We start from the raw sequence: 26204 nt of genomic DNA on the forward strand, positions 1-26204 counted from the left end.
TCAAGATAAACCCAGACAAACCCTTTACTCTATGCCAGTTAAAGTGAGGAGAGTCCATTTTTTCCTGGGGGGCCACAAATTCACTCCTGGCTAAGGCTGGGCTTCCTGACAAGCTAGGCAGTGACTGAGCAGCAGAGGGACAGCCACTGAAGTCAAGCCCCTGCCTACTAGGCCGGACTGGCCCACCACACACCCTGCCTTAAAGGAGGCAGGGTCAGAGGAAAGTGGAAGAACAGGATAAGCTGAAGCAGAACCCAATTCAATGTCTTCAAGTTTGATCCCTGGGCTGCTACGAGCAAAGGAACAGGGACCCTGCATTCGCTCACTGAGGGGGATCTCACAGGGGGTCTGGAGCTTCACTACAAAGGACTCTAGCAGGCGAACGGGGTCTCTTTGACCCGGAGATCCCGCACAGGAACCTGGAACTGTGCGCCCTTCACTTTCTCTTTCACACTGCTTTCATTATGAATCTCTCAGGCACAAAGGAAAATTCAGAGAATAACACAACACTTGTACTCACTTCCTGCAGAGTCAACAAAAGCAACATTTTGCATTTTTGAGACAGGTTTGTCCCCCCCACCCCACTTTGTTGTTGTTGTTAAAGAAATCCTATGCTGTAGCCGGTGAAAGCCTCTCCCTAATTCTGTCTCCTCCCCGCTTCCCAGCAGCTAATCTGAGGCACCTCCACCTGCGTGTTTACACTTCTGCAGCTCCCGCTTCCTAGCCCTTGACAGCTTACCACACACTTGCTTTTCTGTGAAGTCTGTCTCCCTCTAGAGAATGCCAGCCCCCTGAGGGCAGGGCCTATTTCGTCCACTGCTGCCTCCCAGGCCAGGAAGGATGCCCTGTGCCAATCAGACAACCAGCCGAGTCAGGCCTTGTTGAACGAGTAACACCTCTATTGCTGTGGGGGCTTCTGAATTTGATATACACATTCCTACCCTGTCTGTTCTCAGTTCTGAAGCCCGCTTTTTCCTCTATCAACACCATGTTTGAGATTCAATCGCACAGTTCAACAGTCAAGTCTTCTACTCTATGACCCACCCACCTGCTAACCAATGACCCTTCTCCTTCTCATCAAGGAGGAGGGGGGATGAAAGCAGGGACCTTCCAGCAGAGCCAAGAGAGCCCAGGACTCGACGCTCTAGCCAGTGACTGAGAACCTAAGAACAAACCAGAAGAAAACCAAAGGTTCCCCCAGCAGTTACCACAGAACAGGGGAAACTGTGCAGGTACGCACCCCCAAACCACACAAGTGGAGTCACCTGACAAAAGAGCAACCACCTGGCCTTTGTCTCTGTCACCAGCCAGGCTCCCTGAGGTGATGGGGGGAGGGTGGGCCGAATAAGAAAGCACAGAGCCCACTGGGGTGGCGAGGGTCCCAGCACCACCAGCCTCTCAGCACAGAGCTGTTACCATCTCTGATAATAAGGGAGGTGGCAAGGACCCCACAGGGCTGCTGTGAGGACAGTGTGAACCCACTGGGTAAACTGTGAAGCCACACTCACACGTGCACGCACACACACACACACACACACACACACACACACACACACACCCTCTGTGGACCTGGAAAGCCCTACCTCATTTGAGATCAGCTCCAGATGAGGGGTCTGCTCCTCCTGAGTTCCCACTCACACTGGTAAAGACAACACAAGGCTGTGGCATCAGGAAGGCCTGCTCCCTCCTCCGGGGAGGGTCCCCCGCTCCTGCTATAAACCCGCAAAGCACAGTCCGCCCAGGTAAGTTTTCTGAGGACTTCAAGATCCACTCCCCCAAGTGAGCCAGTGCCGTCAAGCCCTGTGCCTGCTTGGGACAGAGGACATCAAGGTGACCTGTCCATTCGGAAACCAAGTCTGATCCTAAGCACAGCCCCCCAGCTACCCTTATGGCCCCAGCTCGGTGCTGGGTGTGGGAGGGAGGGCACGAGACTCAACCCTGGTATGGGAAGTGCTGGGCACACATGAAGGTTCTCCCCAGCTCATGAAGACCAAACACAGAGCTCCTGCCTGCCCCACACGCTAGCTCTGCAAGTGGCTCCCGGGTATTTCTGATGCAAAGCAGCACCCAGGTCGTGTGGAGGTGCCAGCCCTCGAGACTGGAGGCAGACCATGTGCCCGCAACCACAGGGGAGAGTGCCACGTTCAGGGAAACTACAGTTGACTCAGCCAGAAGACAGGATTTGCAAAGAGGAATGCCCTCTATGACCTGAGAGGGTTGGGGGAGCACAGACAGGGATGAAGAAGTGGAGGCCTCCGAGCTGAGCTCCACATGAAGACTGACATGTCAAAGGCAGAGATGAAAGGAAAACGGAGATGAGGAGGAATCCAGGCTGAGAGAGGATGCTGTCAGGAGATGCTGAAGGGCCAGAGAGGTTACGGGGGGACTAGGTTGGACCAGGCCGGTGGCCTGGACAGAGCTTACACACCAGGCAGGGTCTGGGCCTGATTCTGCAGGTGCCAAAGAATCACGACACGAAAGCGGTTTGACGGGAAGAGTGATAAACCATAAGGAGGGTCGGGAAGAAATTGCCGGTGGCTGAGTACGAGCCAGCGGGCCAGCAGGGGAAAGGGTACAGAGCAGGCTCAGGCTCTGACTGGGGAGAAGGGCGACATTTTCAGCTCTGAGCAGGCAGCCCGGGGTGGGGAGGAAGGCACGGGGTTAAAGACTGTGAACAGAGGTGAGAAGACACAGAAACCGGGAGGTGTCACTGGAGCACACAGGGCAGAGCGCGGCACACGGGCCTCACCTGTGCTTCTCGCCTTCCTCTTCCCCTTCTCTGAGCTGCTTGGTCTTGGGCTCCCCATCTTCCTTGTCCTGCAAAGGAAGGGAGAAAACCACTTGGTCACATGCAATCCTTGATGCCCAGGCACCTGGCGAAAAACGGGACTCCCTGGCCAGGAGCAGCCTGGTGTTGCAGCCCCCAAGTGGGGCACAACACTGGAGCCTCCCTCTCCCCTGCCAGCCTTCTACCCTCCCAAGCCCCCTCCTCACCCCACCAAACTTAACCACCGGTAAGCCCAGGCCAGACCCCCAGTGGCCCTCGGAGAACACCAGGAGGAGCTAGAAGGTTTTCATGGTGAGTAATGAAGCTGGCCTGTGTCAGAGGCCCACTTCCTGGGTCTGGAGGGAGTCCCCTGCTGAGCTGGGAAGAGTAGTGACCAGCAACGAGGGTGGGGCAAAAGCTCAGGCCTCCGGACTCCCCTTCCAGGCCGGACTCCTCTTCTCCAGAAACACCTATTTGCTTACATTAAAGAGGAACCACAGCTCAAACTAGAACTGGGCTTGCAATATGACTCCCGCAATGTATTCAGGGGATGGAGGGAAGGGGAACTAATTTGAAGTTTCTATAGGGAAAATTCTGAATCGTTTTTGTCTTTCTCCTGCCCCCCATCTCTTTGCGAGTCTAAAGAAGTCATGTTCATGTCACACTTGACATAGTATACTTGTTCTCCAGATCCACCAGGGGCCACAACAACGGATACCACCATGCCGCGTCCACCTGTGGAAGCAAGTCTTCCTGGGCCTTCTCCCTTACTCCGTTAGATCAGACTGGGGACAGACAGACATCCACGGTGTGTGCAGCGGTCTGTGCTCAAATGCATGACCATGCTCTCTGCTCTCAGTGCATGTCCTGAGAGACTCCAGGGTCTCCCTGCCTGCCAGGGCTGACCCTCCAGAGGGTGTCACTGTGTACTTCATTTCTGGCAGCAACGTGCCTTTGACCATCTCGCTGGAGCGGTGTTCCGAGAAGACATCAGTAAGGTGCCACAGGGAGCTGGCTATGACATAAGAAAGAGCTGGTGGCGGGGGTGGAGGTGGGGTAGGGGGGTGGGGGTGGGGTGGAAGCATCGGTCCAGGCAGCCTTTGGGAACAGGCTTCGTCAAAGAGCATGAGATTCTTGATCTCGGGGTTGTGAGTTCAAGCCCCATGTTGAGTGTAGAGATTACTAAAAAAAATAAGCTTAAAAAAAAAAAAAAGCTAGAACTGACATAAATTACAGGTGAAGTAGCTGGTGTACTAGCTCTCCTAGAAGTCCGTTTATGCCGTTGATGATTGCCTCCCCAGGAGTGGCATTTATTTTATGAGTCACTTCCTAACAGTGACCATCATGGAGACTCAGAAAAACCAGACCCCACCGTTCCTTGGCCTCCCACTTACGGGGAAAGGAGACCACCAAAACCAGCCTAGAGGCTTTTGGCTCAAAGAAAACCTTAGGTGATGTGATCAAGATAATCCTTTGCTCTTTCAACCCAGGGCAGCTTAGTCTCTTGGGGATGAGGCAGGAGGCAGCAGGGAACGAGTGACAGCAACGACAGGAGAGTGGTCAGCATGGTTTTGTGGGGTGGGGAGGGGATGGATGGGCAGAATTTGGGTGTTACAGAAGTAGGAAAGGCATTCCTGGAGGGGGGCACAGCTTGAGCCAAGGCGGGTGTGGTCAGATGAACACCTAGGTGGTTGCAATAGCAGTCATGGTGAAGGTGAATGCTGGTAAGGTTGTCAAGGCAGGTGGGGTCAATCACAGAGGGCTCTGACAGTGTCCTAAGGCACTAGGAGCCCAAGGAGAGGCTGGGGGAGCTGCTGGCAGGACCTTTCCTAAGAGTCTGGCAATCGCACTGGACAAGTAAGCCCTGGGGCAGAGAGGCATTCGTTTGGTGATGGGAAAGAGGGAAAGGAGAACAGAGTACAAATTCTTTTTTTTTTTTTTTAATGTTTATTTATACTTGAGAGAGACAGAGACAGACTGTGAGCAGAGGAGGAGCAGAGAGAGAGGGAGACATAGAATCCAAAGCAGGCTCCATGTTCTGAGCTGTCAGCACAGAACCCAACATGGGGCTCAAAATCACAAGTTGTGAGATCATGACCTGAGCTGAAGTTGAATGCTCAACAGACTGAGCCATGCAGGTGCCCTTAGAATACAAATCCTTAAATAAGAAACAAGCTAGAGTTCTCAGGGCCTCCAGGGCTGCTGGGGCCTGGGTAGGACCCCTCCACAAAGGCCCAACAGACACATGCCCCCCCCCCCCCCCGACAAAATGCCAGTGGATTATTCAAGCCATAAGCCTGGACAGTCAAACAAAAGCTCCTTCCCAACTGGCAGCTAGCAGACACCCTGATGGCCATCAGTGCCTGCCTCCCCTTGGTGATGAAGGACAGAGGTGCAAGGGCAGAAAAGGCTCAGCTTTCCCCAAAGTGGGCTGGTGGCCGACCCCACAGGAAGGCTTCTTTCCACAGGGCTCAGTTAACCTGGACTACCTGGCAGAGGAGGGTGAGGACTAAGGAACAGCCTTTGGGAACCAGTCCTGTGCAAACACCATGCCCCTTCTCAGCAGCTACCACAGCCACCACTGTCCTGGAGTCCCAGAGACACTCAAGTGCCTTGGCGCAGGCCAGTTATTCATTAACAAATGAGAAAACACCCAACTACCTAGGTGACATTTTAAAAAATGCCGGGCAGTCTGGTGGGCGGGCTGTGTCATCACCTCTGCGCACAGTGTGAGGTTAAGGATGACCCCAGCCTGGGCTGCTGTGGGAAGGGCAGGTGCTCCAGAACAATAAAGATATGCGTGTGGGGCAGGAGCAGGCTGACAAATACACAGGCCACATAAACACAAGGACAAGGTGTGTTCCAGTCTTCCCACTCAACAGCGATTCAGATAAGACAGTGAGTGTCATGAGTAGCAGAACAGCTTTTGGGCCATCCTGGCCTCGGTCACAGCAGGGATGTGTGACCTGGGATGGCAGCAGGAGGTGCACACCAGCCTCACGCTGCCGCCCCCCCCACTCCCCCACCCCGCCAGCCTAAGAGACTCAAAGGTCCTCCTGGGGCTGTCTTCCAGGTCCTCCATGCAATCCACAGGGAGTCTGGTGAATGGCCATCAGGGAAAAGGGAAAAGATTTGACCAAGGCCACAGTGCCTGACAGTGGTGGCTGCAGGTCTGGATCAAGGTCCTGACCCCCACCCTGTGTTCGCCAAGCAGATGAGAGATAGTGTGTCAAGAGTGGCATTCAGTTTCTAAAAACAGCGCTGATCCAGCCACCTCTCCCGTGCCTCCCCCCACCTCCCCACCCCCGCCATAGTTCAGACCTGGTTCAGACATGGCTTGGATCTGGCCACGCGCACTCAGACTGGCCACGGCCAGCTTGAAGTACACCCTGCGGGTGCAGGCAGGGCTCAAGAGGCTCAGCATCCCAGGGAATCTGGAGACACTCGCCCACCCGGAGACCATTAAATCTGACTCACTGCTTAACCCCTCCCCCCACACACTCTTCCCCAAATCTCCCTTCTTTCTCCTTCCCAGTCCCTGTTCTGTTCTCGGTTCCTTCCCCTCTCCCAAGCTACCTCCATAGGTCCCCACCACAACCCAGCCCACAACCATCCCTGCCCCCCTTGTGGGCCAGCCAGCCAGCTGCCCCTCTGCCCCTCTGCTCTGGAGGATGCAGCTCCCTGCTGCACTTCTCTCCTTTTCCTCTTCCACCTCCCCAAAGACTCTCTCCACCTTACCATCCATGCCCAAGATGCTGGTCACATCTCCTGCTCCTCTGCTCAAAGCTCTCGTTGGCTCCCCAGACCCTCGGGACAACTGCCATTCTCAAGATGCAGTCTCACAAGGCCCCAACACTCGCCCTGCAGCCCATTCCAGAATACCCTGATGCTAGACTCTCTGTCTCAAATCCTGACATGCCCATTCTCATAACCCTGAAGAAAACCCACCCTCTGACCAATTCTGGAGGCCAACCCAAAGGCCACCTCCTGCAGGCAGCCTTCTGAGGCTCACAGGCAATAAGCTTGTGGCTCCTCTGGGCCTAGAGCACATCAGGGTCTGACCCCAGGCCCGGGACACAGTCCTGGGTTCCTCGCTATTCATATCCAGTCCCTCAAGTCCTTCACGTCTTCCTCAAGTGTGGGGGCATTTCCTGGAGCTCCTCCGGGCCTGGAGGAGACAACCTTCATCAAATGTTTGCCTATTTAATTACTCTCTCCACCAATTCCAGAAGAGCCAAACTCTTAGAAACACTGGTGGAGAAGGGCAGGAAAGCCATGTCTTGGACTAGGATCCTCCCCGCAGTCCACTTGCCTATTCCTGGAAATACCCCCCATTTCTGACCCCAGCCCAGTTTCCACACCTAGGCCTTGACCCTGCTGCCCTCACTTGTCCTAGAGCCTGCAGGAGGAAGGGGCCTCTAAAGCAACACTTAAAGGGCTCTCAAAAATAGCCCTGCCCCAAACAGGGCTTGATTGAGTGGTTTCACACTGTTAGAAGTGCTTTTGCCAAAACCAACATTTTTACAAATAAAATGAGGGTTGTGCAAGACTGGTATCATTTCTTCCTGAAGTCTACGATAAGACTTCGGTGAAGCCATCTTGGCCCAAAGTTTTCTTTGTGAGGTTTTAGATATGGGGCTCTACAGATTTTATTTCTTCCTGTGTCAGTCTCATTAATTTGTATCTTTCAAGGGATATCCATTTCACCTAAGTTACTGAATTTACTGGCATAAAACTGCTTATAATACTCTTATTATCCTTTCAATGTCTGTGGGATCCATAATGATAATCCATTGACACTGACAACCTGTGTCTCTTCTCTTTCTTTATTAGACTAGCTGGAGGGGTGCCTGACTGGCTCAGTCAGTACAGCATGCAAGTCTTGATCTCAGGGTCATGAGTTCAAGCCCGTCGGGCATAGAGCTTACTTAACAAAAATAATAAAATATCAGATCAGCTGGAGGTTTATCAATTCTGGGGCATTCCAGACTTGGTGTTTTAACAATGTGTTTGTTCTTCAGTGCCCTCCTGGAAGAAGCCCTCATTAGCTGAGTATCCCTGCAGGGGGTAGGGGGTGCGCATCAATCCCTATTTGCCTGAATCCTATTAGAAACTCAATCAGCCCGCAAAAATGCAGAGGGCTGGGGGGTGGGGTGGGAGAAAAGCTGCTGTCTCCTGCTGCTGCCCTCCCTCTCCCCTTGTAACTCCGGTCCCCTGTGTGTGCGCTCGGTCTGCCCCTGGTCACAAACATAAAGGAAACAAGAGTGCTGTCCTCAAGGACCTCAAATCCACACAAAGGAACAGAAAGAAAAAGGTAACTCTGTGTCATGAGTGGGTGGTAAGGAAGACTTTATTAAATGTTTTGTATGCTTGGGGAACTGGCAAGGGATAGGTGTTGTCAGAGAAGGAGGTAACCCTTAAACTCAATTCTAAATGTCCAGTAGAGGGAGGGTTACCAAGCAGCTACCAAGCTGGAATGGTAAGTGCTCGGCAAAGCCACGAGGGCAGAGCCAGGGCACTGTCCAGGCCTGTGGGGCCGTCCCACGTGGCTGGCTCAGCCAGGATTGGGCGAGGTCAGGAGCAGAGGGGGCTGATGAGGCAATCCTCCAGGGCTGCGGACAGGCTTAGCCCAACTCTCAAAGGGCACTGTGGCAGCCTAGAAGGGGAGTTATGGGAGAAGATGGGGAGACCAGAAACCAGGTGAGATGGTCCACTCCCAGCCTACACCTGTCCCGGCCTGCGGCTGTTGCGCATCTGTGCTGGTTACGATCACACAAGGGTGGGAACTGCCATCAGGGCAGCCTGCTGAAGCAGGAGGTCTTTTGCTGAGGCAAGGAGCAAGCTCCTCCCTCATCCTAAGAGGAGATGCTGCCCAGGGTTCTTCCTTCCGGAAGAGGAAGAGGGAAGCAGGAAAGTGTTAACAGACACTTCAACCTCTGATCTAGGTTCCCCCTACCATCAGCCCGTTACTGAAGCAGCTAGAGACCCGACAGGAACTCACAGGTACAGAAACCCTTTCCAGTACCCAGATGCCTCACTAGCTCTGGGTGTGCCTGCTGAGCTGTTCATGGAAACGGCCCTTCTGTTCAACAATCAAGAGAGAACAAGGCCCCAAATCTAGTCCCCTAAGAAGAAGTGAAAGTGACCCCAGCTTGAGCCTCTCCAGTTGATTTGGGCCCAGGGCGGGGAAAAATCAAGGAGAGGTAGGCACAGAAAGGGGCGGAGGGGGGACAGACAGGAAGGGACTGGCTGGGGGCAAAGCTGGCAGGTTTCACAATTTCACCCTGTTGCCCATCCTCAGAACCAGGGCAGCCGCATGTCAGGTGGAGAGACTTCCTGTGGGGTGCGGCTGCAGCAGGCGCTGTGCTCCAAGGGCACTCATGGGGTAGGGCAGTCACCCAGGGTCTGACTCACCCTGAATATGCAGTGATAAGCCCCGGGCTGAATGCCACCACACTGGGGCACAGAAACTGCATAGTCCTCTACTGCCCAGGGACTGGGGAAAGGGTGGGGAGGAAGGTTCTGAGTCTCCTGGGCAGGCAGTGATCCCCGCAGGGCGGCACTCTGGTCTGGGACTACCTGGCCTGCTATGCCCACTCTGTCCAGCAGGTGGACACTCCCTTGAGGGCAGGCACTTGTCTTAACTGCTGTACCCACGAGCCTGACACTACCCACAGCAGGGACAGTGGTAGAGCGCAAGGGCTCTGGGCCGAACCCTGCCTGGCAAAACCCAGCTCCGTATTCGCCCTGCTGTGTGACCCTGGACAAGTTATTTGACCTGTCTGGCCTTAGTTTCCTATTCTATGAAAACAAAGACTACCACACTGACATCATGGCACTGTCACAGGAGTGGAGGAGGAGCCAGGGAGGAAGGAGAAGAACCTGCCGCTCACATGGATGAGGCAGCAGACCTGAAGAGCAGGGAGGACTGGGCCAGGGCAGGAAGGGCAGGGCCACAGAGAAACCACAGGGCTAGAGGCCCAGACTGCCTGCATCTGCAGAGGTCATGATAAGCTTTCACTTTCATCAATCCTGAGAGTAGACAAGCAGCATGACAGCGTCTGCTTCATGAACACATCAGAAGACGGGTGACAATCTGTGCCGGGGGACAGATCTTTTGATTCTGCGTTCAGTGCTTCACCAAGAATCAGACTCACAGCGTCCAGGAACAGAGAGCCACTGCTCTCCCGGGGGTGCAGGCACTCCCTAAAAGCTTGTGAGCGGCGAGAACAAAGAGAGGGGGGCACAGTAATAAACTGGAGATAAGGGCCGCAGATAAGAGCCGGAACCAGGGCAGTGGTGCTGAGACGGAACACGGGGGTGCCTGAGCGCTCTGGGGGACAGGGCGAGGTCAGACAGACGACTGACTCCAGGCTGTGACTGAGCCTCATGGGGAGAAGAAGGCGCCTGTGACACAGAAGGTAGCCGTGGTGAGGGGACTAAGAGAAGGGAGCAGTGGCTCTCAGGCAGACGAGGGTTAGGCTGATGCCTGCAGTCTGACAAAGGCTGGTGTGGACGCGGGCCAAGGGTCCAGAGCCTGTCCAGGCGTCCTCAGCAGAGGCAGGGTTGGCCCCACCATCAATGCCCTATTACATGGCCCCACCCCAGAGGAGTGGGGGGAACTGGCCCCATGCCAAGCCTGGTCCTATTCTTGTCGCAGGTGCAAATGGGAAACCGGCTGTGTTCAAAGGAGGCAGCAGATGCCCCGTCCAGCAGATTATTAGTTAACAAATATTGACTGGCTCCCTCGTGCTAGGTACGCCACATTAGGTCCAGAGGAGGAGAAAGAACAAGGAGGCCCCTAGTGTTCAGGGACCAGGGTGGGAACTCTTAGCCTGGGTCCATGGACAGTATCCCAGAGCTCAGCGATCAGACACACACACAGGCCAGGTGTGAAAAGGCTCATTCTTCTGGAGTAACAACCCATAGCTCTTCAGAGTCTCGAGGGGGTAGTGACCCAGAGGAGGAAAGGGAAGGCGTCAACAGCATGGTGCTGGTGGGGAGGCACACAGAGTTCTCTCTGTGGCATTTGAGGTATCCGGGGAGGCCCTCCAAAGGAAGTACCCCTGTCCTGCACCTTAAGGAGTGGGGGCAAGGGGAAAGGGCAGCAGAGGGAACAAGTAGCACTGTGAGGTGCAGAGGCTTGGGACGACCCCCATGGGCCCCGTGTCCCCAGCAGGAAAGAAGCCCTTGAAAGGTCCTGCTGAGGGCAGGGCAAAGACCAGGCGCCCCCTTTCCTTCACACGCGGCCAGCCAGGGCCATTGCCTCTGGGCCGCCAGAGGGGAGGGCCCTATGGGACGAGGAAGCCCAGGCAGCGGGGCTAGACCGGCAGGCGCAGGCAAACCACAGCTCCACAGCTTAGCGATGGTGGGAAGCGCGGCAAACTCAGGACCTCTCCAATTCCTCCCCTGTTAAAGCAGGGCCGGCGCTACTCCAGCAGTGATGTCAAGGATTAAAGAAAGTAGCCTGGGTCCGCCTTCTGGTGCAGGACCTACGTGCCAGGCCTGGCATCCAGGGGTGTCCCCCGAGTCCCGCCGTCATGTCCATCGTGTCTGCACCCCCCTGGGGAACCAGCTAGCTGTTCCCTGTTTTCATCCCCTCCACCCCTTGCTCTGACTGTACCCCACACACACCAAAAAACCCCCAAGAAAGTGGATAGCCAGTTGAGTTCTGGGAACCAAAACAGACTTAACAGGTACCCAGGGCCCAGGGCCCAGATCCAGGCTGGGAAACAAGAGACCAGTTACTGTCAGTCCATCCCGCAGAGAAACTGATCTATCTCTAACCTTTTCAAACGTAGTGATGTGTGAATGGAAGGCATCATCCTTTTCTAATATCGCTTCTTTATTTTTTTGCCAAGTTTCTGTAGGTGACAAACGTGTCATTTTTAAAATTGAAGCTCAAGTTAAGAATGACCCATCTGATCCCCTCGGGGATGAGTGACAAGGGCCCCAGGCTGGAAGGACAGGCACCACCCGCGGGAGGCTTCCCCACGGAAGCCATCGCTCTGCACATACCACCCAACTGCAGGGCAGCTGGCAGACGGCAGGTGGGCTTCGGCACGTCCCCCGCTGTGTGGGCCGCAGGTCACACCCCTGTTCAGCAGAAGGGCTTTCTTCCCCAGGCAGGCCCTCCATTGATAAGTACCCCAGACACTGGATTTTACCTGGATTTGCTAGCATGCGATTTTATCATCTGCCTTCCCCCCCTAAAGGGGGCGCTCTGAGAGGCCTCTCCATCTCTGTTCCCCAGCACCTAGCACATTACGGCAGCGGGACTAACAGCAAAAGAGGGAATGAGCAAGCCAGAGGAGGTAGGACACACATGCTAATTCCTCCCCTATACACAAGGTTCTCCTCCCACAACTTCCAGGCATCAGGGGTCAGTAGGTTTGTCTCACGGACGCAAAGACTGAGGCTGCTTAGCACCTAACTCAGGTCTGTGCACGTCAGACCCCTACTCTTCCCACTGCTTTGGGGACACAGCCAGAAGCCCAGTTCCCTGCTGCCACACATGCGGTTCTTCCCACCACACACATCTGCGTGTTCACCACTCAGCTGTCAGTGCTACACTCCCCTCCGACAATCACCTGCACCTCTGCTTCTCCCCTGTAGATCGAGGGCAAAAATCTCAACCGTGCCCACTTCCTAGGAGTGTGGGAAGGATCATATCTAACCAGGTCCATCAAATGAGAAGACTTCCCAGTGGAAGGTGAGCTCTGGGAGGGCGGGACCCGACTGTTCCTCATCCCTGCTCTACTGTATTTCCTACAATAATAGCGGTCACGACAGCACGCCAGGCAACCTATGATTCAATTAACTGAAATAATCATTACTTGAGTAGTTGTCATAAAAGTCTAGTGAGGCCAGGGCTGCTTGCTTGCTTTCACAGATTAGAAAAATGCAAGTCTAGGGCCCACCCGGAGTCACACAGCTCAGGTCCCAGGGTCCAAAGGGGAGGGTAGGCCTCAAGCCTAGGCTGCTCCCCATAGAACCCAGCCCTCTGCTCTGGCCACACGGCCGCCCCCACCTCACACACACACACACACACACACACACACACACACACACACACACACACACGTGGTCTCATGGGTGTATAACAGCACGTCTGCATCAGCATCACACTGCTCCCGTCTCTTCCTGGTGTAGTTTCAGAGAGATGTGACCCAGACGGGACCATTTCTGAGCCAGGAACTTCAATTCCAGAAAAGCACCACAAGGAGAGAAAAGAGCAATGCGCGGAGAGGTGCTCACAGCTAGGTTTCTCCTAACAGGGAGGACTGGAGCTACGAGGGGAGTCCAACCTGCTGGCGCGACTAGGCCACCCGGTCACGGGAACGGCACCACGAAACAGAACACACGGGACCGTGAGAGGCACAGAGCCCACACACACAGCCGTGAGCCAAACCATGGCAACAAGACACAGGCAGTGGCCTGAGACTTCACGGGCTCACACAGCACAACTGTGGGTAATGTTTTTTCCATTTCCTTTCATTCCGTCGTCAAAGTGACTTAATAACAAAATGATCTAAAACAGCTAGAGGAACCCAGCTGTGTGTAGCTCACCGTCTGGACTGTCCTCACACCCTACACAGACTCTCCTGACCTTCACCCGGCTCAACGGGAAAGCAGGAAACCAAGGCTGGCCTTCAGGCCCAATGCAGCCTCGTCAACGTTTAGTGACCTCTGTCAAGCTTAAAAACACACAAAACCCAAAGAACCAGCATGCCACGGGAAGAGGAGGGCAGACGCACACTGGCGTCGCTCTGCAGCCCGGGACTGGGCCCAGCAGCCAAACCAGCAGCTGCGCTGGAGGACGAGCACCCTCCAACGAGGCCAGACAGCTGCCCGGCTCATGACAAAAATTTCAGTTAAGAAACCAACTGATGGTGAGCGGTGAGGTTACCTCCCCACCCTCTCACCCGGCCTCACCATTTCCCGTTTTTGGGAGGGAAAACGCGTCCTCTGCCACAAAGCAGAACTCGCAACCACCAGGACTTCCTCACCGTGGTAAAGCCCACGGCTGGAGCGAGAGCAAGCGAATCACAAGGCAAACAAGAAGGTCCGCGAAGCTGAGAAACCCCCTGCCCCGGTATGAGATGGCCTCGTGTGGCACTGGGAGGCTGGCCCAGAACCCCCTTCCCATGCTTCACAGTGGACAGCAGAGTCACAAAGCACTGCAACGGGAGCCCAGCTGGCTGTTTTGGGGGATGGAACAGCCACCCAGAATCTCCGGTCCTGAGGCCGTACAGCTGGCACCCGACCCTCATCAGATCTGTCCGACTACAGAGCAAACAGGCTTCCCCTCTGCACATGAACTCTGGATGGTGGACAGGATTCTCAGCCTGAGCCCCCGAGGGAAGAGGGAGCCCACCTATCACGTGTTCACCATCCTTGAATCCAAGGGAAACGGCAAGCAAGGGCCTGAAAACCCCAGTAAGTGACCCTGAAAATTACTCTTTTACCTCCCCCTCCCCACCAGGCCCATGTGCCTGTTCACACCCGTGCTGGGTCCCCCCCAGCGTTCCCTGACAGCCACCAACAGGGTCCCCCCCAGCGTTCCCTGACAGCCACCAACAAGACCACATCAGGGTTCCTGCTATCACATGACACCACTGGCTTTACTCAAAGCGTGTGATCAACCCGGATGTGCCGCTACTTTTCAGCGTGGGCGGGCGTCCAAGCGCCCCAGTCCATGCCTGAACAACCGACTTAGGAAACTGTGTGGTCTTGGATAGGCTTCGCACACAGTGCAGTTCATCTGGCAGGTATGGCCACAGACTACAGACTCTTAAGTAAAGGCAACTCTGCTTCTCCCTGAGAAAAGTCTCAGCCCGGCCAACTCCCAAATCCACGTGCCTGTCTAGTGGCCTCATTTCTTCATTCAACTATTTTCAGAGTGTCTCTGAGCCTTGTCCTCTGTGAACAGAAAGGTGAGGAAGACATGACTGCTGCCCTCAGGCGGACGGGGGCAGATGAAAGGGGAAGGAGACAGGTGAATGGATAGTCATCACACAGCGTGAGCGCTGTGACTTCCTGGGTGACTAACAGCTGACAAGATGAAACCTGAACTCACCTGCAAGAAGCGTGAGCTGTCCGTGGAGGGCAGGGGCATGAGGGGAACTGGAAGGAGCAGGTGTGCTAAGCCTGAGCCCTGTCTCTGTGGAGAGCAGGGAGACATCCAAGGTGCACTGGGGCTGCGGGAAGGAGGCGCCAGCATGGAGGCTTGCCCCAGGGGCTACGGACATTAGCCCGCGGGGACTGAGAAGCCAGGAAAAGCCAGAGGACAGGCAGGGGGTAGCAACAACGTGACTACAGAGTGTGATTTATAAAGAGCACAAAGAAAGGACCAGAAAGGAAAGGGCGAGGGTCACCGGGTGAAGCCACTGAAAACCGAGTCGGATATGGGTCAAGAGAGCCACTTTCTCATCCCCAGGGTGGCAGAGGGCAGCTGCCTGGGAGTCTGTGTGGAGGGGCAGCCCGTTCCACCTGCACAGTGCACTGCCCACACAGCTATCCACGTCTCCCTCTCACACGCACATAGGGCCTCTGGCCCCACAACTTCCCTGGGATCAGGTATGGTCACCCCCTCCGTGCAGCGAGGTTTGGAACAACTAAAGGACTTACTCAATGGTTCTCAGCTAATAAAAGATAGGTCAGCACTAAAACTGAGGTTTTCTGATTGCATCATGCTTCCAAAACTTTCAAAATAAGGCTTGGGTGTGTGTTCTGCATAACAGCCAGAGAAGTGTGACCATGTCCATTCTTACCAAATGAGAAAAGAAAGAAAACCACAAACGGTTAGGGCTGCAAAGGCCTCAGATAACATCAGGTACAGGATGAACCAGATCCAGTGGCCCACGGAACCTGTTATAAATAGAACCTACCAAGTCACAATCTTCCTGGTAAGACCTGGAAGTCTGAATGCTCCCAGAGCCTGCCCACTCCCGGGTCACACTTCTGCCACATGGTCCACCGGAAGAGCCTCTGAGTCAGACCCCATCCCTCCTCCTAGAGAGGCTGACCGAGGAAGTGAGCGGTAGGAGGCCGCCCCAAGCTGCAGTGACCAGGGTGGCTCTGGACAGAGCAGGCAGGATGAGGAGCAGTACAGACAAAGCTCTCATACAACATAAACATCCTGAGGGCAGCAGGAGGTCCAGGTGAAACGTGCAGGATGAGAAGGACAAGAGCTAGGCCTGGACCACAGTCTCCTGACTTCAAGCTGACCGGGCTGTCTACACCATCAGGTTGCCTGCAGCCATGGAGGAAGGAGAACGGACCCTGAGTTCCCAGGTCACTCTACGGGCCGCCCAGTGCCTGTGCCCCCGCCTTACGTGGGAAGGCTCTACCTAAGCCTGGGCAAAACAGAGCGAGCTGCACAGTAAAGAGGCTGAGACCGCCCTACACTCACTTTCTGAGCTAGGAAGGGGGCAGGGGGCAGCAGCACAGACTTCCCTTTGGCAGCAGCTGCAACAGTACTGCAGGGCCACAGCCGAGCCCGTGGCTGAGTCTAGTACAGAGGCAGGTAGGCAGGTAGGGGAGCCACTTTTCGAGAGAACTGCTGGGCTTCTTTTTGCCTGCATACCTCCAAGACTGGCTCTTGTTTTTTAAACAAACAAAATAGATTTCTGTTGCTTGCAACTAAGTACCCGGGCTACACGTGACCCTTTATAGCAATAACCTAACAGTAAAGTATGTGCAGGACTTTCAGGGCTCAAAATTGTCTTAGGTCCCACAGCTCACTGGATCCACGGGGAGACCTTGGGAGGTAAGCAGCATAAAGGTTCTGATGCCCACTTTGCAAATGGAGAAGCCGGGCGCAGGATGTCGGGTGTTCTGTGTACTTGGCCCCAGCACCCCCTCCCCCCAGCCAAGTCCATCACAAAAGGCCAACGGCTGACGCAGGCAAGGCACTCAGCTGGCCTGGGGTCCGCCTCCCCATCCCTCCATCCCAACACAGAGCTGAGCGTGCAAGGTACACAGCCCCAACACGAGCAGGTTGGAAAAGCAAATTCTTTGCACGTCAGTTCCCAGGCAAGTCAGCACTTTACAGAGCGACAAAGTGTGCTGAGGCTTCTGGGCGACTAGAAGCTATTTTAACCTCTGATCAGCTGCTTCTCCAAGTGTCACAGTCTGGGGAGAAGTAAAGGTAAGGCAGCTGTCTTCTCTCTGGTGTGATTCAGAAGTGATAAAATCCTAATTGAAACCAAATTTAAACTATAAGTCAGAACTGGCACATTTATTTGTGGGCGGAAATACTGCTTAAAGGAGGTCTTTTAATCCTCACCTATACATATTTCCTCGAGAAGCCAAGAGTACTTTTTTAAGCCATGTGCTGGGCTGAGGGGCTGAGAAGGCAGAAGCACACGAGGAAGCAGCTGGGAGCTGACCGGCTTGCCGTGAACTTGGGCGATCACTAGCTTTGCGGGGCTGCACCTTCCTCGGCTGTGGAGAGCTGATAACGAGAGTCGACACGGTGTGAGGAGCCCTGTGCTGTGGCCCGCATGGAGTAGGTCCTCAGTGAGGAGGTGCCAACCACGGTGATGACGGTGGAGCCCCGGAACAAGGCCTGTGCCCTCAAAGCGTGAGGCCCACGACATCCCACCCCCCTGCCCAGCGATGTCCACTCCCCCCCTCACCCCACTGCCGAAAAGGGTCACGGAACAGATCCCCGCACGCATGCCTCTTTCCTTCCCTCAGGTCACCCAGAGCGGCCACCAGCATCACCCAGTGGGCGACCAAGCTCTTGCCCTTGGGCTGACCAGTTCAGAAGGGCAGACCCTACGTGCACGCAGAGAATGTGAGTCCAAGCCAGAAGAGACCAGCCACAGTGTGCAGGGAACCGGGGGAGGCAGGCGGTTTCCACACAGGGTCTTCCCAAATTTGGACCACCTCCACACCTGCCAGCGCTGCCCCACCCCTCCTCTTCTTCCATGCCTCCCCATAAGCTGTCATCCTCCATGCCCTGCGCTCGATCCCTTCTCAGATGTTCTCTCAGCGCCTCGGCCAGGTCTCACTCCAGTTGGAGAGCTACACAGCCTGGGACACAGAGCCCAAATGGGGACAGCCCCATAAGCTAACCAAGGAGATCAAGCGGGGTCAGCACATTCACAGCGGGTTCAGAAGCTCCCTCCTCGGCACAGCGCACCGTGTATGGAGTACAAGTGCTCCCAGCCCTCCCTCCAGGACTCTCGTGGCTCTGGAACACCCCTCCCCAGTGTATAGCGCTGTGTTGTCTTATAATTTCTTTTTTTTTTTAATTTTGTTTTAACGTCTATTTATTTTTGAGACAGAGCATGAACGGGGGAGGGTCAGAGACAGGGAGACACAGAATCTGAAACAGCCTCCAGGCTCTGAGCTGTCAGCACAGAGCCCGACACGGGGCTCGAACTCACGGACCGCGAGATCGTGACCTGAGCCGAAGTCGGCCGCTTAACCGACTGAGCCACCCAGGCGCCCCTATAATTTCTTATAATATTATTATTATATTGGTGGGACATGGGTCCAGTCTCCCCACGGGGTCCCCAGTCTGCCCTTGCTGACCTCAGTCCCCAAGCCCTACACAGGGCCTGGCACATAGCAGGCACTCAACAAGAAGAGTGATGCTGGCCAGGTGCACAAGGAGGGCTCAAAGGGCTCAGTGACCTACTCCTTGCCCCAGAGGGCCCAGTGCGCACGCCCACTCCTGAACAGTTCTGGGCTCCTGGACCCCCGGACCCAGAGCAGGGAAAGTTCTCTCATCTGATGGCTTCCTCACCCAGGTAGCAAACACAGGTGCATTTTCTTTAGGATTCAATTACCCGCTCCCCCCTCTCCCTCCCTGCCCCCCCCCCCCCGCAAGAAATCTTGGGGCGCCTGGGTGGCTCAGTCGGTTAAGCGTCCGACTTCAGCTCAGGTCATGATCTCACAGTTCATGAGTTTGAGCCCCACATCAGGCTCTGTGCTCACAGCTCAGAGCCTGGAGCCTGACTGAGATTCTGTGTCTCCCTCTCTCTACCCCTTGCCTGCTTGAGCGCTCTCTCTCTCTCTCTCTCTCTCTCTCCCCTCTCTCTCTCTCTCAAAAGTAAATAAACATTAAAAAAAAATTTAAAAAAAAAGCTGGTGGTACCAGGCCCAGAACACAGTGTGGAGGCAGGAGGGAGGGGCTGTCCTTGAAAGGACAAATGTCTTCTGCTCCAGCCACTCACACTTTCTCCAGACAGAGCAGCTCTTTAGAAGCCTCAATGAAAACAGCCCTCGAGTGTGGATTTTTACTCCCCACGGGGCATCGTTACCACAGTGACCGTTTTTCCTCTTGGAATTCTTTCAAGAGTACAAGCCATTGCTTCCCTCCTAAACAAAACTGGGGAGAAGCCAGGCCACCAAGGGTTAAGGGAAGGGCCCTGAAGGAAGCAGGGCTAGACACATCCAAGCCACATCAAGCGCTGCAGTGGGGTCTCCTGAACCTCTACAGCCGCTTAGAAATGACAAGCCCCTCCCAGCTGCTGAGCGTGTGCGTAGCAGGGGAGTGTTGAGGGAACAGTGTGTGTGGGGGGAGGGGGGCGGCTTGTGAGTATGGGGGAGTTGTGTGTGTGTAGTCTGGGGAGGTACGGGTTGTGTGTAGGTGGGGGCTGGAGGCACTGGGAGCTGGGGGTGTAGAGGGAGTGGGGGTGTGGGGACTGGAGGGTGGGCAGGTATACTATATGTGTGTACGCATACATGCACTGGGGGTGGCTTGGGAATCTCGGGGGGCATGTGGGGAAGTGTGTGGGTTGGGGAAGTGTTCCTCACTATCCCAACATGAAACACAGGCCACATCTTCCCCCTAAACAAGAACATGAATTGCATTTCAAATCAGAATTACAATACTTAGCACTACAGATCGGCCACATCCTGGCCCAAATGTCCACAGGGGCCAAATGTTTTGTTTTGTGTCTTTTTTTACTTTTTTTTTTTTTTAACATTTTTTTACTTTTGACAGAGTATGAGGGGGGCGGAGGGACAAGGAGACACAGAATCTGAACCAGGCTCCAGGCTGTGCGCAAGCTGTCAACACAGAGCCCGATGCGAGGCTCAAACCCATGAACCGTGAGATCGTGACCTGAGCCGAAGTCGGACCCTCAGCCGACTGAGCCACCCAGGTGGCCAATTTAAAGCACGCAGCCCAAGTCTGAAACAAGTGACCTAGAAGCAACTGTTTGAGGCAACTCCTATTTCTTTTCAGAACACCCCTGCTCAGTTGGTCCGGGGCATGGATGGCAGCGCCAAGGAGCTCTTGAGGAACTGGCTTGGCAGGTCCCTGCCCACCCTGCAGGTCCAGCCAGTCCTCTTTTGATGCACAAAGCCCAGGGAGCTCAGAGTCATGGGACACAGAGCACTCAGTAAGGTGCCATTGGGGGGGGGGGGGGGCGCAGCACTGGGAGATGTTAAGTAAGTTTAGTTTAGGAGTGGTCGCCGCCTACAAGGAGCTACCCGTCTACTGAGGAGCTGGCAGAAACTGGGACTAACATGCCAAAAAAAGAAAAAAAGCCACTACTACTAGCTACTGCTACTATTATAATCACCACAATTATTATCGAGATGTTGCGTGAGGTTAGCAGTATCATCAAGGATGCTGCGTGCCAACCATTCACAAGAAAATAGTCTTCTTTCTAAAAAACAAATGCCAAATAACGAATAGTGCTGAGTCACTGATATCCACGCTGGGGGAAAAAAAATCCTGACTCCTACCTCACGCCATGCAAAAACAAAGAAATTCCAAACGGACTGGAAATCTAAGGGTGAGGGGTGCCTGGACAGTCAGTCGGTTAAGCGTCCGACTTCGGCTCAGGTCATGATCTCACGGTTCGTGGGTTCGAGCCCTGCATCGGGCTCTGTGCTGACAGCTCGGAGCCTGGAGCCTGCTTCGGATTCTGAGTCTCCGTCTCTCTCTGCCCCTCCCTGGCTCACACTCTGTCTCTCTCTCTCTCAAAAATAAATAAACAAAAAAAATTTTTTTTTAACTCTAAAGGTGAAAGGTAAGACAATAAAACTTCTAGAATATAGCATAAGAGAACATCATCATGACCTAGGAGTATACAACTACTGCATTTCCTTAAGCAGGCCACAGAACATATTCAGAAAAAAAATTTTTGATGAATTGGACTACATAAAAATAAAGAACGTCTCCCGTCCACCAAAGAAATCAATTAAAAGGATGAAAAGTCAGGGCACCTGGTGGCTCAGTCGGTTAGGCATCTGACTCTTGGTTTCGGCTCAGGTCGTGATCTCACGGTCCTGAGATTGAGCCCCATCAGGCTCTGAGCTCTGCACTAGGCACGGAGCCTGCTTGGGATTCTCTCTCTGCCACTCTCTCTGTCCCTCCTCCGCTTGTGTGCTTGCTCTCACACACTTGTACATGTGCACATGCTCTCTCTTTCTTTCGCTCTCAAAATAAATAAATAAACTTAAAAAAAAAAAAAGCATGAAAAGTCAAGGCCTAGAGGAGGAGAAAATGCAATACATCTACAGAACAAAGGACTTACTCAGGACACGAATGAAGAACTAGAAATTAACAGGAAACAGTATCAGGCAACCCAATAAAAAAGGGGAAAAGGCAAAAGGCTTGAACAGGCACTCACTTAAAACATATGAAAAGATGCTCAACTGTATTTGCGAATTTAAGCCATAAAGGGATACCACTACATCCCCACCAGCATGGCTCACATGAAAAAGACTAGCCGCTGGGAGTGTCAGAGAGGAATGCTCAGACACTACTGGTGGGAGTGTGAAATGGTGTAGCCACTGGGAAAGCTGCCTGGCAGTATCTAGCCATGACCAAGCACTTCTACTCCTAGGCATATACATACCCAGCAGACATATGTACACAAGTCCACCAAGACATTCACAAGACCGGGACTAACAGCACAGTCCATTATGGCTCCAGCCTCAAAACCTAGAGGACAGATCCCATGGGGTACATTCGAATACTGGAATACTGTACAGCAGTAAGAATGAACTGACACCACACCCGATGGCTCAGACACAACAATGAATGAAAGAAGTCAGACCCCAAAAGACTATGTACTTTATGACTCCCTTTGTATAAAGTTCGAAAGAAAAGCCAACCAACGGTGTTAAAAGTCCCAAACGATTAATCTTGGGGCGCAAGCGCCCAGGGAAGGGAGCAAGAGGGGAATTCTGGGAGGCTGCCATGTTTCTTGATCTGAGTGACTGATTACGTAATGTGCTCGTGTGGTGTAAAAAAAAAAAAAAAATCACTGGGCTGATTTGTCTCCTTTTCTCTATGTACAGTACACTTCAATTAAAAGAGAATTTTTTTTTAATGCCACTACAGAGTTGTCAAAAACAGAAGCTAAGCCCATATATAAACAAAAACACATTACTAAAATCGAAAGAGAGGACAGTAAGAAGTCAGTCCCCAAAGAGAGGAGTACCTCAGGTCCCCGAAGCACACCCAGAGGACGGCTACCTGGAGGGAAGCACACGCCCTTCTGCCCTCCTGGCTCCAGGAAACAGGCAACAACAACTGAGGGATTCACCACCAAGGTCACAAAAATTCTCTTGGTGCAAAAAGCTAATGGAAAAATGAAAAACCAGCTTGAATTTCAAGATTCCTTTGCTTTTCAACCCTCTGTCCCCCATTTGTAGGCCTTGCAAACACCTGGTTACATCTTGTCACGCCACAGGAGTCACTCAAAGGGAAAGCTGAGGCCCCAACAACGTGTCAGTCGCGTAGCAAGAAAGAGGGACCTCATCTTACGGCCTCCTGCCCAGGGCTGCTTCATGAGGCTGCCTCGGGTGACAGGTGAGCTAAACAGCGAAGGATCCAGAACAGCATGCATCTACCTCGAGAAGCCCTGCCCTCTGAGGGACACTTAGAGGCTCACCCCTAGCCCAGGCCAGTAGTGTCTCCCCAGAATATGAGACCAGTTTGCGGGAAGGTCTCCTCCGCTTTGAGGCAGCCACTGCAGGGCCCTCCCTGCTCGGCTCCCAGGGGAAGCAGGCACCAGTTCCACGCCACGGGCAGAGCACCACGGGACTCGGCCAGGAGGCGGTGGGCTCCCCAGAGAGGTGACCAAGGTCAGAGGATCAGGGTGTGGGCCCTGTCTCGGTCTCTGCTGTCACATCTGTAAAATAAAGGGGTCCTCACTAGGGGTAAAATACGAGTGTAGCAGAAAGGACACATGCGCACACACCATCTCACTTCATCTTCATCCCGGGAGGCAGGGGTTACCATGGCGACTTCTGGCCAAAGACTCACAAAGCTCGGGAACATGAAGAGATTTATCTCGCCATTGATCTCAGGGTTGGCAGAGCATGGTGGCAAAAAGCAATTGTTCCAACAACCCCCGGTGCAGGGGGCTGACTCCTGCACAGCATTCAGCTCCCCTGGGAGCAGCCCTCAGGGCCTGCCCACCTGCAGGGGAGGGGGTGGGGAAGGCTGCCCACACAACAGCGGGCCAGCCCAGAGAGCAAGGCCACAGGAGCACTGCCTCAGCCTGGTGCTGCCTCTCCTGGGAGATCAGGGAATCTCACAGGTGAAGGCTGGCGTGGCCTCAAAGCAGAGGACAGGCCTAACCCACGGCGAGGCTGTGACCAGGACCCCCCTGGCACCTTCCCCTCCCGCACGCACTTCCCGGAAACAGCCGGACCAAAATCGCTTGCCCATCACCTTGTCGGGTCCAAACCCATTCTGGTCTTCACCTGGCTTCTCTCAGCCCCCCTGCCCCCCATCCAAGTTTCCTCTGCTAGTGCCTCTGACATGCCTGTTCCCCCAGCCCTCGTCTCTGCTGGCTAAACCGGCACCTAGGGGACCTCCTCTAGCCCCAGGGCTCCAGATCCTATCCACACAGGCATCTCTCTGCAGTCCCGATGCCCGCTTGACAGGCTCTCTCCACCTAGATGGCTAATAGGCCCGATGTAGCCACACCACACTCCTGATTCCCCTTCAAAACCACTCTCCCTGTACCTCTCACCTCAGGTACAGGTGCTGCTATCCCCCCAGCCAGCACAGCCCACCTGCCAGGATGTCCTGTGACCCTCACGGCTCGCCCAATGCAGCAGCCTCCTGCCTCCACACAGTCAGGACAGGGCCCAGCCCTCAGGTCTCCAATGGCTCCCCACTGCCCCTAGAGCCCAGCCCCTGTGGCGCCAGCCTGCCAGGGCCTCTCTACTCGAGTTCCTGCCCTACCTCCCCAACCCTTCACTGGATGCCTGCCACGCAGGGGTTCTTTCTGCCCCTCAAACAAGCCAAGCTAGTTCTCTGCTCAGTTTAGAATGTTCTTCCCTAGATCCTGGCATCCCATCCCTCCCCTGCAACCACCACCATCTCCAATCTCCCCCTCAGAGGGGTCTTCCTGTCTTACACACAGCCCCTCCTTACACACACACACACACACACACACACACACACACACACACGCCCCGCCACTCACAGGTTCCTGACACTACCTTCCCTGTTCACATGTATACTGTCTCCCACCCCTCCTAGAGAAGCCCCTTGAGGAAGAGAAGCAGTCTTATGCGCAATCTGGATCCCCAGGCCTGGCACACAGCCAGTCCTCCATAAATACCTGTTTGATGGCTGACTGCAGAGTTCCTGCCACGAGGATATGCAACTAAGCCCCAGGGAAAGGAGGTGTTCTCCTTCCTTTTGTCATGGGAGAATGTCAAGGAAGTGATCAAAGATTTGTGAAAAAAAAGAAAAAAAAAAATGAATCATCTGGGGATCTTTAAAACTGCATGATTTCTAGGCTCCATACCAAGATCTCAACAGGAGATTTGGGGTGGAGCCAAAGAAAAGAATGCACCTTGTCTCCCCAGGTGATCCTGACGCACAGGTAGGTTTGAAAACCTCAGACTGATCTGACACCTTCATTTCACACATGACAAGTTAAGGCCCTCTGAAGGGATGACTCCATGCAAAGTTGCAACACTGGCTCATCAACAGGTGTCTGTGTTGAGAGTCCCAAACTTCCCACCCACAAGGTTCTCCCTGTCACTGGCTCCAAGATCTCAGGGTCTGAGCAGAGCTGGGGAAGAGAAGGTTGGTCCTCAGGAAGAATGGGGAACACACACACCATCTTGGCTGTGGCTCTGCAAATCTACTTGTGTTAATCTAACACTTTGCACTAAACGTGAATTCCACTTCAAGGAAGGAGAGCTAGGCTGAGGAAAGCCGGGGGACCACCGAGATGTCCTCTTCGCTTCCCTTAGAAACACCAGCTCTACCCACTGTCACCCAGCAGTGACACCCAGACTTCCTCACTTTGACAGGGTGGGTGAGAAAGGACACACATCCAACTTATAAAAGGCTCGTGGGTAAGACCTTGAACTAGCCACTTCATGGACCTCTTTCTCTGTTCTTCTAGCTACTTGATGAGGTCAGAAGCCATGTCTCGGTTTTACAGACAAGGCCAGGGAGGCTCAGAGTTTTAAAGATCCACTCTGGGTCCCACAGATGTGTGGAACTGAGATTTAAATCAGATCCATCTGGGGGCACCTGGGTGGCTCACTCAGTTAAATGTCCAACTCTTGGTTTCAGCTCAAGGTCATGATCTCACGGTTCATTGAGTTGCAGCCCAGCATCGGGTTCTGTGCTGACAGTGCAGAGCCTGCTTAGGATTCTCTCCCTCTCTCTCTTACCCTCCCCTGCTCCCTTGAGCTCTCTCTCTCTCTTTCAAAATAAACAAACTTAAAAAAAAAATCCATCTGGCTCCAAAAACTTAAAACAAACCAAACAAAACAATCCATCTGGCTCCAAAGCCCATGCTCTCCACTATACCACCCAGCGTCCACCAGGCGGCCTGATGGCAGTTTCTGTGTGTGATGGGAAGGAGACCCCATCCTGGGGGCTGCTTCTTCCCAAGCATCGGGGGGTGAGAAGCAGAGAGGGACACAGGGCCAGGGCTTCCTGGTCTATGGAACAGGGATAAACTGTTTTAAACCCACCTCAAAGGGCTGCTTGCGGATTGAGCAAATCAAGAGATCCCCTCACAAGCTGCCACATAAATGTTATGACAGCCGATCTGCAAGAGGCTGTCAACATGGAGGCAGTGGGCATGGGGATATGGCCACATGAGGTCAGGCCAGAGGCAACTTCCTGACAGATGAGCAGGACATAGACAAGTCTGACTCCTCACCTAGAACACTAGGCTCTTCTCCACACCTACCCCACTCCACCCTACCCCACCCCACCCGACCCCTCAATGTTCCCCCACCAACAACTGCCAGCCCTTCCCTCCAGCTCCCCCTTCCACCCTCAGCCCACATTGGCCAAGACCCTCCCCGGTGCACCCAAGTCCGACATTATCAACGTGCTCCCCTCCACCTTGGCGCTGTTCTACTCTCCAGACTGCCAGTCTCTTCAGCACATAACTCATAACTGTACCTCGATGAAATGTCAGCATTTAACTCCACCAGAGTTAATGCACACACAGAGAATAATGCACAC

At 54.0% G+C, this 26204-nt stretch overlaps 1 protein-coding gene across 2 annotated transcripts in view; it reads right to left on the reverse strand.

Annotated features, from left to right (window-relative positions):
• CCDC12 (coiled-coil domain containing 12) overlaps window positions 1-26204 on the reverse strand; it is a 53670-nt gene that overhangs the window by 17995 nt on the left and 9471 nt on the right. Inside the window, exons 1-2 of one of the 2 annotated variants that reach the window (XM_042929128.1) lie at window positions 6506-6773; window positions 2750-2817 (exon numbers count right to left, since the gene is read on the reverse strand). In XM_042929128.1, coding sequence (XP_042785062.1) covers window positions 2750-2817; window positions 6506-6508 — 71 coding nt within the window. In that variant the 5' untranslated portion in view covers window positions 6509-6773. Of the gene's footprint in view, window positions 1-2749; window positions 2818-6505; window positions 6774-26204 lie in introns of those variants that run through there. The other variant, XM_042929127.1, reaches the window with a different exon arrangement.

This window comes from Panthera leo, chromosome A2, assembly GCF_018350215.1.
Source record: "Panthera leo isolate Ple1 chromosome A2, P.leo_Ple1_pat1.1, whole genome shotgun sequence".
Lineage (NCBI taxonomy): Eukaryota > Metazoa > Chordata > Mammalia > Carnivora > Felidae > Panthera > Panthera leo.